The sequence below is a fragment of the Borostomias antarcticus genome, assembly GCF_949987555.1.
Source record: "Borostomias antarcticus genome assembly, chromosome: 15".
In the NCBI taxonomy this organism is placed as follows: Eukaryota; Metazoa; Chordata; class Actinopteri; order Stomiiformes; family Stomiidae; genus Borostomias; species Borostomias antarcticus.
In genome coordinates, this window is record NC_140248.1 from 14,263,253 (window position 1) to 14,276,332 (window position 13,080).

At 41.9% G+C, this 13,080-nt stretch overlaps 2 protein-coding genes across 2 annotated transcripts; both read right to left on the bottom strand.

Annotated features, from left to right (window-relative positions):
• Window positions 1–201: 201 nt before the first annotated feature.
• On the bottom strand, window positions 202–4,577 carry stx5al (syntaxin 5A, like). Its single transcript, XM_084449400.1, has 11 exons — window positions 4,500–4,577; window positions 3,445–3,682; window positions 3,233–3,303; window positions 3,072–3,127; window positions 2,913–2,983; window positions 2,670–2,786; window positions 2,517–2,573; window positions 2,314–2,395; window positions 2,012–2,112; window positions 1,718–1,839; window positions 202–1,542 (listed from the first exon to the last, which is right to left on the bottom strand). Exons 2-11 carry the CDS (start codon window positions 3,661–3,663, stop codon window positions 1,383–1,385), a joined length of 1,056 nt encoding a protein of 351 aa, XP_084305526.1. The 5' UTR covers window positions 3,664–3,682; window positions 4,500–4,577; the 3' UTR covers window positions 202–1,382.
• A 1,982-nt stretch (window positions 4,578–6,559) lies between these two features.
• adssl (adenylosuccinate synthase, like) lies at window positions 6,560–12,694 on the bottom strand. The gene is made up of 13 exons (XM_084449521.1): window positions 12,449–12,694; window positions 11,638–11,740; window positions 11,405–11,473; window positions 11,037–11,087; window positions 10,861–10,927; window positions 10,610–10,717; window positions 10,333–10,414; window positions 9,940–10,066; window positions 9,508–9,662; window positions 9,229–9,353; window positions 8,935–9,032; window positions 8,466–8,615; window positions 6,560–8,342 (listed from the first exon to the last, which is right to left on the bottom strand). Exons 1-13 carry the CDS (start codon window positions 12,677–12,679, stop codon window positions 8,290–8,292), a joined length of 1,419 nt encoding a protein of 472 aa, XP_084305647.1. The 5' UTR covers window positions 12,680–12,694; the 3' UTR covers window positions 6,560–8,289.
• Between the last annotated feature and the right edge of the window lie 386 nt (window positions 12,695–13,080).

Consider the following 13,080-nt stretch of genomic DNA (forward strand, 5'->3'; position numbering starts at 1 on the left):
TAAATAATCATAAATGTAAATAAACTGTCGAGCCAGTCCATCTGTCCGTTCCCTGTCCCTCACAGCATGATACTGTGTCATAAACTGAACTGGGCACTCCTTCCAATACAGAGCAAATACCACCATTTCATAATGCTCAGTCAGCATGAAAGTAACCTAAACAAATTCAAACCACAGTAGAACATTTACATGTTTGATTCTCATATTTATTTTCTTTACATAATTTGCAATTTTTTACACAAAAGCATAGGACACAATGCTTAATTAGCTTTATCTACTGAACACGTTTCCTCTTAGAACTCCAAGAAAACAAAGGGGAAACAGTTTTCCTGAAAAGTGGCACAGAAAGCACAGGCTAAATTAAATAGATATGAAAATACCAATATTTCAGGGTTCTATTTGAGTTTTAGATAGACAATTAAAAGGCCTTTGTGCCTTATGAGTCCGTATCTATTAGTCCTTATTATGGGACATGAGTATTAGATGGAAGTGTTGTAACTGATTGCATCGCTTAAAAATGTTCATGTGAACATCTTAACTGTACGTTTGAATATTTTTTTCTCTAGTTTTCACCATTGATATGGTGTAATGTGCAGACCAGAACATAGTTCAAACAACTAGGCTTACTGAAAAGAAAATTACTTATTTGAAATTCACAGACACTGCACATCTGCTGCAAAAGCAGCTCTGAACAAAATGTAGTTATTCAACAAAATAAATCCTCCGTTTCCAGTCTTTCATTGTTGTTTCACATGATGACCAACATTTCTGATGTCAGGTCCTCACATGTTCATGATTGGATTGTGAGGTGTAAAAACAATTTTCTGACCATGACAGAAAATATAGAGGTCAAAGGAAATTCACATGATTCTGAATCACTTCAGCCCCTACAGACTCACAAGAGACTAACAGACGGCAGTGAAGTGCTTACAGGGTCACAACCTTTCAGCACCAAAATGGAGCCAGAATACTGACGAAGGCCAAACAGGTCCATCAGGATCCTCGTCTCCTTATGACTCAATTTTGTCTTTGGATTACCCATGCCTCTCGAGAAATAGGAATGTTTTCTACAAAGTATGCATCAAGAGCAAAACAGTATAAATGAGTTAGAATCTGCCAACATGGGTGTAACCCTACTATTATTCTCTTTAAAGAACAGTAATATCAATACAAATAATGAAAATGATAATTCTGTAAAAATACAGTTCATATCCTTACATGTATATGCAGAAAAGGTATTCATCATTGAATCATCAAATGCATGATTGAATTTCAAGTTTCAAATTCCAATGGAGGCAGTGTGAATGAACCATTAGAGATAGAGGAGTAAAACCCCTCTACCAAGTCTTTTTTTTAATCCCAGACGCATCATTAAGTCTTCCCTAGGCGAAGAAGACCACAAAGACGATAAAGAACAGTATAAGAATTAAGAATATCTTGATGAGCAACCATCGGTTGGACGAGACAGACTGAAAGTACTTGAGGATCTCTGTGTGGGCACCGTCTACATTGAACTGGACGTCCTCCACGTTGGCATCAATTCTGCAAGAGGGAACAGGAAGTGTGAGACACTCAGTGACAACTCAACCCAACACAAGAAAAGGCAGCGCCTTGACCAGCCTATTTTCCACTATCTCCCGAGTCCTGTTTATCCATCTTGTCCGTCCGTCCGTCCCCACCCTCCCTCCCTCCCTCCCTCCCTAACCCGCTGTCTCACCTCTGCACCGTCTCCTCCTGCTCCTTCACCATGTGGGCCAGCTGCTGGAATATGGAACCCAGCTCCACGATGGTGCTCTCAATGTTCTGCATAGCGTCTGCCCGGCTCTGGATATAGGAGTCCTTTGCAAAGACAAAAGAACCCAAGTTAGAAGCCATTTAGCAACTACCAGTATATCAAATTTACATCCGAGCCCTGAATGTTTCACATGCAATAAGTTCTAGTGTTGTGAATGTGCTTTAAAAATGAATTGTTGAAATATCAGATCCTTGGAGATCTGTGGTCATAGTGTACCTGTTCATTTACAAGCTGAAGCTGTTGACTGGCACGGAAGTCCATGTCTATAGAGATATCAGCTGACCTTTTAGAGTCATCTTGCATCAATACCGAGTTACCTACGAGAGGGTGAGAATGACATGATGAGGCACTCTACAGTTTATCAATACCCTCCATCTTTGTGATCAATGGTCAGCCCTTAGTGAGGCTACTTAAATGCGTATTAATTGTTTAACTATGGCTAGTGAGCCTAGTTTAATGTTTATTAATTGTTTAACTATGGCTAGTAAGCCTAGTTTAATGTTTATTAATTGTCTTACCAAAGCTGTTTTCATGTAAGGGGGAGGTGGATGCTGGGGCTTGTGAAAATTGTTCACGTCTACTTTTCTGCTCTTTCAGGTTCTACAGTTTTGGGAGGAAATTAAGAGACGTTAGGAAGAATGAGATATCTGGGAAGGATTCTCAAACAACAGAGCTCTGGGTGAGACGTCCAGAGAAGGAGGGGTGTGTGATTAGTTCTCACCTCTGTCCTGACCTCAAGCACTGATTTGAAATTGCTCGACATTGCTGCCAGTTTAGACTGAAATGGAAATAGACAATTGAGAAAGCATGTTAAGTTGGAGAACAGCAGTTCATTGAAAGAAGAAATGGTCTAATGTTCCAACTGGAATCTGACCTGGAGGGAGACAACGACGGTGTTGGAATGAATCTGGAGGTGTCTGCCATTCTGACTTTGTCTTGAACGCACCAGTTCCTGTAGCTGTGCTATCTGTTTATTGAGGCTGTTTATGTCCTGGACAGAGAAACACAGACTTTGTTTTATGATCAATGACAGCTGTGCCACGTTAGTACACTGGATGTTTTTGTGTAATATAATTCTCTGGATGTACTATTCTAGAAAATCCATGTTTCTCCTAACCTGTTTAACAATGTAGGTTAACTCTTCAATCTCCACAGCTTTGTCATCAAAGAGAGATTTCCTTTTGGCAACTAGACATAAAAAGAAAGTTGGATCCATATCATTGTAGAAACAAAATCTCATTACAAGAAACCACTTTGTAAGTGTGTCCTTCCTTACGTATAGTGAGCTTCTCCAACTTGGCGATAGTGTTACTCAGGTCTCTCCCGATTCTCCTGTTGAGAAGAGAAGTAGACAAAAATGGAGCGCCTGGGCAATGATGCGTTACCAGTTATAAACTTAAAATGTAGAAACACAAATGGCTTAATATTGCTACTAACGTTGCCCTGAGGGTGAAATCACTGCGTTGTCTGATTGCGCTGTGGGCAGGTGTACTGGCCTGGACCCCATTCTAGTAGAACAGAAAAAGGGGTAAGGGGATAATGACATCTAATCAGAATAAAAAAGTTAGGTTCGGATTGGCGCAGCAGAGAGCTGACGCTGCATCAAACCTTACTGGTCTGGTAATGTTACTGGTCTCCCTTTGACTCACCTGTCGACCTTGAAGAGACTTGCAAACTGACTGGAACTCGTTGGTGCGATCCCTTCCTGATCCTGACATGTTGCTGATGTCTACCAGTGGGGCAGGTGGAGGTGGAGCGAGAGCTTGGGACGGGTCTCGAGGCTGGATCAGAGGAGGCTGAGTCTGGGAGGGCCCCAGGTAGACCCCGTCCTGACTGCTCCTAGGACCGTGGCGCCGGCGCGTGTTCATTGGTGCTCAGACACATCACCTGTTTAAGAAGATGTATGGAATCCACTTCAGACTTTACTGCCTGACTCAAGCACATACAAATGATGAAGCTGAATAACAGATTAGATGACAACCATCTAAAATGGCACATACACTTTTTGAGTTTGGGAGGACATTGCCTGGCTTAACCAAATATAAACAAAATGTTTAAAATTCACAGTCGGTTTCTAAGAAGAAATGCAAATTGCCAAAGCGGAAAATCCAATCAACAGATCATTATTACTATGTTGATGAAGTGGGGCTGGTTGGTAACAAGCTTTATCTATCTACCCCCCCCCCCCCCTCAAGCATATGCTTGGTTGTGAGGTAGAGTAGGTAAACTAGCTCTTACCGTTAATCTGTGTCTGAAATAACATTAATGATGACTTCAATACAGCCAAGTCAACATCAGTAATAGTTCCGTTAGGCTAGCTAGCTAAATCATTATGAAAAGTTTACAGTAACACAGCTAGGCAGCATCTGTTTACACTGTTGATAAGATTGCTTGCTCGCTAGCTAGTTATAACAAATAATATTAGCTAGCTAAATTGAAATTTGTGTCGAGATAGTAGTTAGATGAAGTAGCTAGTTGCTAGCTAGCAAAGTAGCTGGTAACGTTACTGTGGTAAAATCTGTAAAAAGTTACAGGTAAGCAGCTAACGTTAACGTTAATTATTATGTTTAGCTAGCGAAAGTTAGCCGTTAGCTCTACCGGTTAGAAACCGCGTTTGACACATTGGATAGATAAGTACACATACTAATTTAGACAGTGACAACAACTAAATTGCTATGTTAGCCAAATGTCACCAATTCCTTACCGTTAACAGGTACATATGATTATTCTTTCGCTTCTTTGCAATTTCAGTAGCCGTTCATGTTGACATCCGGGCTCTTTCTAAAAAAAAAATCAATGAAGTCACGCCACGTCCACTTTATCACATGACGTGGTACGAAACCTCATTTGGACCATTATTTAATCAAAACGTGAACCAGAGATAATTTCAAAAATTCACAATGAATTACAGTATTGTATTTCTTTATAACTCTGTTATGTATTTATGGTTTATTTCTGCTCAGATTGTATTTTTACTTGATGATTGCTTTGAATTAAATATCAATACAATTTTGATGTTTAGAAAAGAAAAAAAAAAAAGTAATGAGCTTTACACTAATTTCTAAAGCACTAAAACATGAAAATAGTCCTCCGAAGAATATGGCCCAAACTCTTCCAGTTTAATAAGGGCACTTAATGCAAATACTATACAAACATAATAGACTGTTTTCCCAGCAGCTATTGACTTGTCATTGCAGAGTAAACAAACACAGGTGTAATTAATAGCATATGGCCCTGTTACATTTAGGATTTATGTGGTCCAGGGCCCTGATATTGTGCATGCTGGCTCAAGTGGACCTTAATTAATTAGATCAATTACACCTGTGTGTACCCTGCTATGACATGGCTGCTGGGAAAAGGGCCTATTAGTCCAGTGTCTCGTCAGAACAGCACAAACGAGACAGAGACAACATGTACTGTACATACTAGACTGTTTGATAAAGCATCTATTGTTTTACCAGCTATTGTTCTCTTGGTGACTCAGTTGCCTACTTCTCTACTTCTGAAGCACATTCTGCTCCTGCAGGACTGAGGATGTGAAAGAGAGTCCAAGTAGTGACATGGCATGATAGACTAGTGTAGAGGACAACAGTTAAATGAACAAGACTGAAGCTGGGTTAATGTTGGAACTTATTTATATTTACTTATATACTTTACTCTAATCTATGCTGTACATTCTCGCTGCTGAAACACACAAATCCCCCCGGGGATTATTAAAGTTTATCTTATCTTAAGGGAAAACCCTGTGGCCTCGTCTGAGCAGTAACCCACATCAGGGCACCTCCCAAACCCTCGCCTCTTGAGGCTGACATCCACTGTGACAATGTGGATCCCACCACTGACAAGGAAATAACTCCCTTGTTTAAGTTTTATACAGCTACTCCAAATATACACAATCACATTCATGCCAGTGACAACCCATGCAGTATTCCACTCAATGACGATCCATAATGTGACTATTTAAAATGTGTCAGATTTTAAACTGAAACATTTGTAAAAAAAAAAAAGAGTCATACAAAGAGTCACAACCTCAGGGCATCCTGGACATTCTTCCATTATGACTTTACCTTCTTGGGATTTCACATTTTCTCTGTGTAAAGAATGAGAACAGGAGGGTGGTTAACTGATTTGAGAACAAAGGACCACTCCGTGTCAAAGGGGCTTAAGAGTAGCCTACATCAGTCAGTCAGTCAGGTAGCATCACCTTTGAAAATGCTAAGAAAATGTCACAGAAGTGTTACTAGACAATGTTTGTTTCATATATGAATAGCAAGTCACTCAATTCTTGACAAACCATAAATGCACACTCTGCCCTAGTGAAAAAGAAATGGGCATTCAGATAGTATAATGGAGTTGGACACACTTGCAAAAAAGAAAGAATAACACATTTGTCCTCATCCCAGTAACATTGGAAATATTAATGTGACGCCGACACCTACTTACTTTACCTTGGCAAAGATTACAGGAGTCCAGATGAGAAAGATAATATACACCAAGACATGGAATAGTCTTAGCTTAGCATCCATGGTTGAACTTCCTGCCACCAATGACTATTGATCTGGTCACGTGAATATTCCCTTAAAAAATACACAGTACAGTTCGGAGACAGGAGTGGGAAAGGGGTGGCAACAACTCTACATGCACAACAGGAGCATGCTACCACTCTAGCTCATCCCTTAACACAGCTGAGATTCTTGCTACTACTGTAGTGTAGCTGTTTGGTTAGTATTGATCAAGGTACATCAGCCATTTTGTGTTGAATTATGCATCTTTATTGATACCTTCAGAATTGCAACAGGTGAGTAGAGGCATCTTTTCACTCTTTTCATACAAAGAATGGAATGTTACGGACAACGCAAAACAGTTGTGTAATGTGTATGAAGCCTTTGTACATTATCTATGCGCTGGATCACTACGATTTATTTTTTTAATGTTACAATTATTTTCTAAACACCAGGCAATGTGCTTGTGTGCAATAAACAACTTGCTGATCTTAGTGATCAATATTTAACTAAGGCTTTCAGACATGTTCCCTTTTGCAAGTCCAACTCTGCCAATATTTCCTTAACATCACAAGCCTATACATACAAAGACCTCAAATCATGAGGATACTTCAAACATTGCTAACATCCATCCTTAAGCAAAGATTGTGTAAAAACTGCAAGGTGAGGCAATTTAAAACCTAAAAGAATTTAAAATAAAAAAAGTTGTAAAAGCAATGTTGTAAGAACAGCGTTGTAAATTTAAGGGGTAGCATGCATTTTGGACATTTAGCCCTATTTATGATATGTCTAACATCAATCTGAAAGAGAGATCATAATTTCATTGGTCGCTCAAATATTGAGCTAGATTTCTTTCGTATTTCTTTACAATGGAAGTGGCCAGGGCATGTTCATACGCATTGAAAAACTCGTAGGAAAACTAGAGGGAGCTCAGTGTGCAATCTTACCGGTCTCAGTATGCTGCACTGTGAAATGTATCAATCCGTTGTGTTTACGTGCCTGGCAAGGGACATGAGCATTGCTCCAGCCTCGTTTCCACCCCCCCACCCCTCCGCGGGAGCAGTGAAAACGAGGCTGGAGCAATGCTAAACACAACGGATTGTGATACATTTCACAGTACAGCATACCAAGACCGGTAGGATTACACACTGAGCTTCCTGCTAGTTTTTCAAAGCGTATTAACATGCCCTGCCCACTTTCATTGTAAAGAAATTTGAGTCAGACAAAAATCTCAATCTAGCTCAATATGAGCGATCGATGACATTATGATCTCTATGATTCAGATTGATGTTAGAGATATCAAAAATAGGGCTAAATGTCAAAAGTAGCACACTACCCCTTTAATTGAAATGAATGGCAAATGAATGATGAGTGCTGACAGGGTTTAAGCTGAAGCAGAATCCAATTTCAATTTACCAGGTAGGTTTTTACACATACTAGGAATTTGTTCTGATCATGTGTAAAAACCTGGCAAAATAAACATTTATTCTGTTTTTTCATCCCTTTAGGCCTTAGACACACTGTTTTTTTGTCGAAAAGGTGGAGAAATGTGCATGGTGTGCTTCTCTAAGCAATTACAAGATGAACCATCTTCAATCACTCTAGAGGAAGACGGCATGCGCCCGGGAGCACTCTGCCAGGGCACTGCACTTTTCTTGAGGAGTGTCCAAACACGCTCTGATTGAAAACAATAGAAGAGGTGCTTGTTTCTTTAAAAACCCAGTGGATTCCCGAAACAGATATTGGTAAACTTAACCTGCCATATAAAGCAAAGGTGGCTATGGAATGCTGGTTATAAATTACTTATTGTCCCATCAGGGAAGAGAACCACAACAGGCTACTCAAAATTCCACACAACTTTGCTGGTGATGGTTGTCTGATGACAGATGTTTGGTTTTGAAATCCATGTTAGGTTGGGTCCTTCCTGTCCCAAGCAACTGTAGTAATTGCAAGAGATCCAAAAGGATCACCAGTCCATGAATCCAAAACTGATCAAAACAGCTTGATCATGCTCTCTCTGGATTTTCCAACTCCGACCCATTTCACTGAAATTAAAAAAAGATCAGTTTCAGACACAAATATTGCCATTAATCATCAAAGGACATACACATAGCAATAGCTTTGGGCATTTAAAGGACCATGGATGAACACTGGTTCTCCTGACTCACCTGGGATCTGGAGGAAGTCCTCGATGAAGCGAATGTAGCTCTGAGCCTGAGAGGGCAGCTCCTCGAAGCTCCTCACCCCCTCAGTGCTGCAGCACCAGCCAGGTAACGACTCGTACTGCACAGACACCTTCGTCAGCACGTCCATGTTAGCTGAGCAGAACGAGAGCCAAATCAGAGAGAATCCGGAGAGAGAGGAAGCTAGAGTGCTTCTCATATAGAGGCTTAACACGGTGTTAAAAAGAAAGGAGCAAGCGCTTAAGTCTGTATGAGAACACTGAAGAAAGCCTTGCGGCTGAAATGTCTGTTGTCCTGTCTGCCTGCCCGTACCAAGAAAATGTTAAATTATCCTGAATTAGACCTTCCTGTGAGTGCTGGCATCTTTTACAACTTTTAAAGGATGTGCCCCTGGTAAGAGATTGAGGTTTTTGGAGTCGTACTCGCAACCTCTTTGATCAAAGTGTGTATTTACCAGGGAAGCTGGGGAGAGGCTGGTCATCAACAGAGTAGCCCACACCAACTTTAATCTCTGACAGTGTGTCCAGGATATCCAGCTTAGTCAGAGCAATGCTGAAAAGTGAGAACAAGTCTTGTGAAATTGTGAAATATGGTTATGCGGCGGAAAAGAATGTAAGTCACATGCTGAAAAGTGGTATCATTAAAAAGCTGATGTATAATTAAAATGCAGACAAATGCAGACCGAACAGTATGGTGGGCTAGAATGACATTAGGAAATGAAACGGGAACAGTTGAGAAAGTTCCTTACGCTGTGAAGCCGTTGACCATGTGGGCGTATCTGACCAGGATGAGATCCAGCCAGCCACAGCGCCTCTTTCTGCCTGTAGTCACACCGACCTCCCTCCCTCTGCTCTGCAACAAGGCGCCGACCTCCTGGAAAGCACCAAACAGAGAAGGGTCAACAACATATTTGAACCGAGAGAATCATGGCTTATGTTAGTGCATGCATCAAAACAGTCAACTATCAAGTCATGAAGAGACACGCAAAGGTTGCTGAATCAAACTGCCGTCTCCCCTCCTCACTCACATTGTCCTGCTCGGTTGGGAAAGCTCCAACACCCACTCTGGTGGTGTAAGCCTTGACCACACCATACACCCGGCCAACATAGGAAGGGGGCACGCCAAGGCCGGTGCACACTCCTCCAACAGTGCAGTTAGAAGATGTCACAAAGGGGTAGGTTCCTGAGAAACAGAAGTACAAATAAATTAAATTTGCAAGCAATTAAATCATTCATTTCACTGAAACGAACTTAACAGGCAAAACAAAATATTCAAGGTATATCATACTTTACAGATTATATATGCAACCCACATGTTTCAGCATGCCCTGGGTTAAATCAGGGTCTCCCACGGGACAGACACCGTTTTAACCAGCTACGGCACGGATGGACGGTATTTATACAACCCGCTACCTACACAAGGACTGTTTCACTCAGTAACAAAATAGAAGCATTCTTACCAAAGTCAATATCCAAGAGGGCTGCGTTGGCTCCTTCCACCAGGATCTTCTTGCTAGGTCCAGTAAGGGCCTTGTGCATGAAGTACACCCCATCAGTCACCAGGGGGCGTAACCTCTCAGCATATGCCTGGCAAGAAAGAAAGGAGGTCAGAAACCAAAACACAGCTGCTAAGAAAATCAACCATCAAGAAAAACAACCATTAATGCAAGCACTTGTGGAGAGAGTGGATTTGACAGGCCTAAGGAACATGGGGAGAATCCAGCCAGCCAGAGGGGGGGAGCTGAAGCTATTATCATATTATTCACAAGTCAAATCCACAAAGCCCATGCCTTTGGGGTATTCATGTCTTTTCAGCATCACTTGCTGTTACGTAACCACTATGATCTGTTTACCTTCAGCTGCTGAAGCTCACTGTTAATATCAACGTTGAGGTTCGGGTACATGGTAAGGAAATGCTCGGCCAACACACGGAACCTGCCCCAAAAAAAGGACAAGGAGTCGTCTGCATTAATAAATAAAAAAAACACTCAAGTTCCTCGCTCAGCAAATCCTGCAATAAGCAAACAGTAAGGGCTCAGGCTGGCTCAACTCTGAGGCATAAAAGACATTGCTGAACAGAAAATCACACCAGTCAGAGGAAAATAAATAAATAATATTTTTGACACTTACTTTTCCTCAAAGACTGTGAAATCAGACACAAGGTCACAGACACGCAGTCCGTTGCGAGCAGCTTTGGAAGAGTAGGCAGGGCCAATACCCTTTTTGGTGGTTCCCAAACTGTAGAATGAACAAGTAACAAGAATATGGTTCCACATTAGGTCAAGGCGGTCGGTTCAGCTTTTAATTTTATCGCCTACTATCAGTTACCTTCAAACGGTAAACTGAGGAACTTGTTATCGTGTCACTGTAAAGTCACTCACTTCTTTCCTGCCTGTAGCTGTCTTTGCTGCTCCTGGATCCCATCCACAGCTTGGTGGAAGTTGAACACTTAAGTGTAAAATTACATAGAATAAATAATAACACATCACTGAAATGTTTGAAAAAAATAAAGACTGGATTCTTCTACGACAATCGCAATAAGGCCATACAGACTCACCAATGTGAGCACGATCAGAAATCTTTAACCTCTCTTCCCATCCTTGCAGTCCTGAGAATAAAAAAAACAATACATCATGATAACGCTCATCATATATCAGTCATTCTCTTCTTGGTAAATGGACTGAACTTTTATCTGAAGTGCTTTACAATGGCCTCTCATTCACCCACTCACACACACATTCACACACCAACGACGGCAGCTGCTAGCCTGCTCATTGGGAACAATTTGGGGTTCGGTGTCTTGCCCAAGGACAGGAGGACAGGGATTCGAACCGCTGATCCTATGATCATTAGACGACCTACTCTATCTCCTGAGCCACGGCTCCCCCTTCTTACCATCCTTAAAAAGATTCCTCTGCTGCTCACCTTTTCCTTTCTGTAGGTTCTTTTCAGCCTCTTCGAAGAGCCCGGGCAGGTGTATCACAACGCCATTGCCTGCAACAAGGGATCACTTGGCATCTCAGATGTTCCAACAGTACAGCACACCGAGGATGGGCACACAAAACTCACTCTCTCTCTCTCTCACACACACACACACACACACACACACACACACACACACACACACACACACACACAGTGAGTGACAACTAACTCACCGATAAATGAGACTGCCTTCTTGTTCAGCATTCCGCTGGGCAGGAGATGGAAATCATACTCCACAGAATCCACCACAACCGTGTGTCCTGCGTTGTTGCCACCCTGGAATGACACAACCGGCAGTAGGATACCGCATGAGAAAAGAGGAAGTACTACCTCTGTAACAAAGTTGTAGATTTTGTTAGACCAATCGATGAAATTTTAAGACAATCCTCAACAATGTGCCAGAGTCGTGCAGCATCACCACCAGACTAGGGCCACTGAATAACATAAATGTGTGAGGAAAGCAACGTCAACAAACACGTATTATTTCGCAGTGTAGGGCATAGCTAGCCGGCTACCAAATAAAACCGGTCGCTAGCATGCACTAGCTGTTAGCTTAGCTAGCTGTGCTGAGAGCTAGAGCCTGGGTGAACCGGGTTCCGCAATGTCAGAAAAAGGTCAAGAGCCGTCGTCAAGAAAACCAGCCAACGTGAACCAAATACTGGCCAACCTTTGACGGCCGTAGCGTTAGCTAGCAAGCTATGACTGAAGCAGCAGGCTATTGGCTAGCTAACTGGCTAACTAGCGCCAACGTAGTGGCTAGCTAGCATACTTATGTAACTTAAGTTAGAATTGCAGCTAACAAGAGCGAGCGAGCTAGCTAGCTAACGTGTTAGCTAGTTCTGGGCGGAATCACCTCAGAGAGATCATTAAACACAAACTTTATTTGTATAGCAGCACACCATCTCTAACACTAGCTAAATATGCTCAAACATTATTCTTTCGATTAGCAACGACTGGTTTGGGGTGCCAGCTACCTAAACTTACCTGACACCTGCATACGATATCCGCGTCCATGGCTAGCAGGTCAACCACTTTCCCTTTCCCCTCATCTCCCCACTGCGCTCCCAGGACCACGGTCACTTTGTTATTAGGTTCCTTCGGTGTCCGCAGGGCCTCGACCTGTGCACTCTCCCGTGATCTCTTGACAGCTGGCTCGCCGTTAAGAGAAGCCGCTTCTCGGCCATTAGACATTGTGCTGCTGTCTGCTGCTGCCATGCTGCCTCGCCGCTATCCTCCCGGAAGATCAACTTAGCGCGTTTCTCAAAGAGGAAGTAGGCATGCACTGATCCTGGATCAGATGTGAAAACTCACTAGAAACGGAAAAATGACAAGTAAAATACATTTTTAAAACGGTATTTACTGAAATAAGAGGAAATTTGCCCTTATTTCGCCTAATTGTGCATTCAATGTATAATTCCAAATCATAGTCATCACTGTTTCTTCCACAACTTTAGTTGCAAATGGTCTGCATCGCGCAAACTGAGTATAATACGACACACTCGCATATTATAATACATTTTTATTTCAAAATAGACCAAAAAACAATGTACATTATGAACATTTTGAGGAGGCTGTAAAGTAGTAGTAGATGCATGTCTACATACAGGACCCCTGCA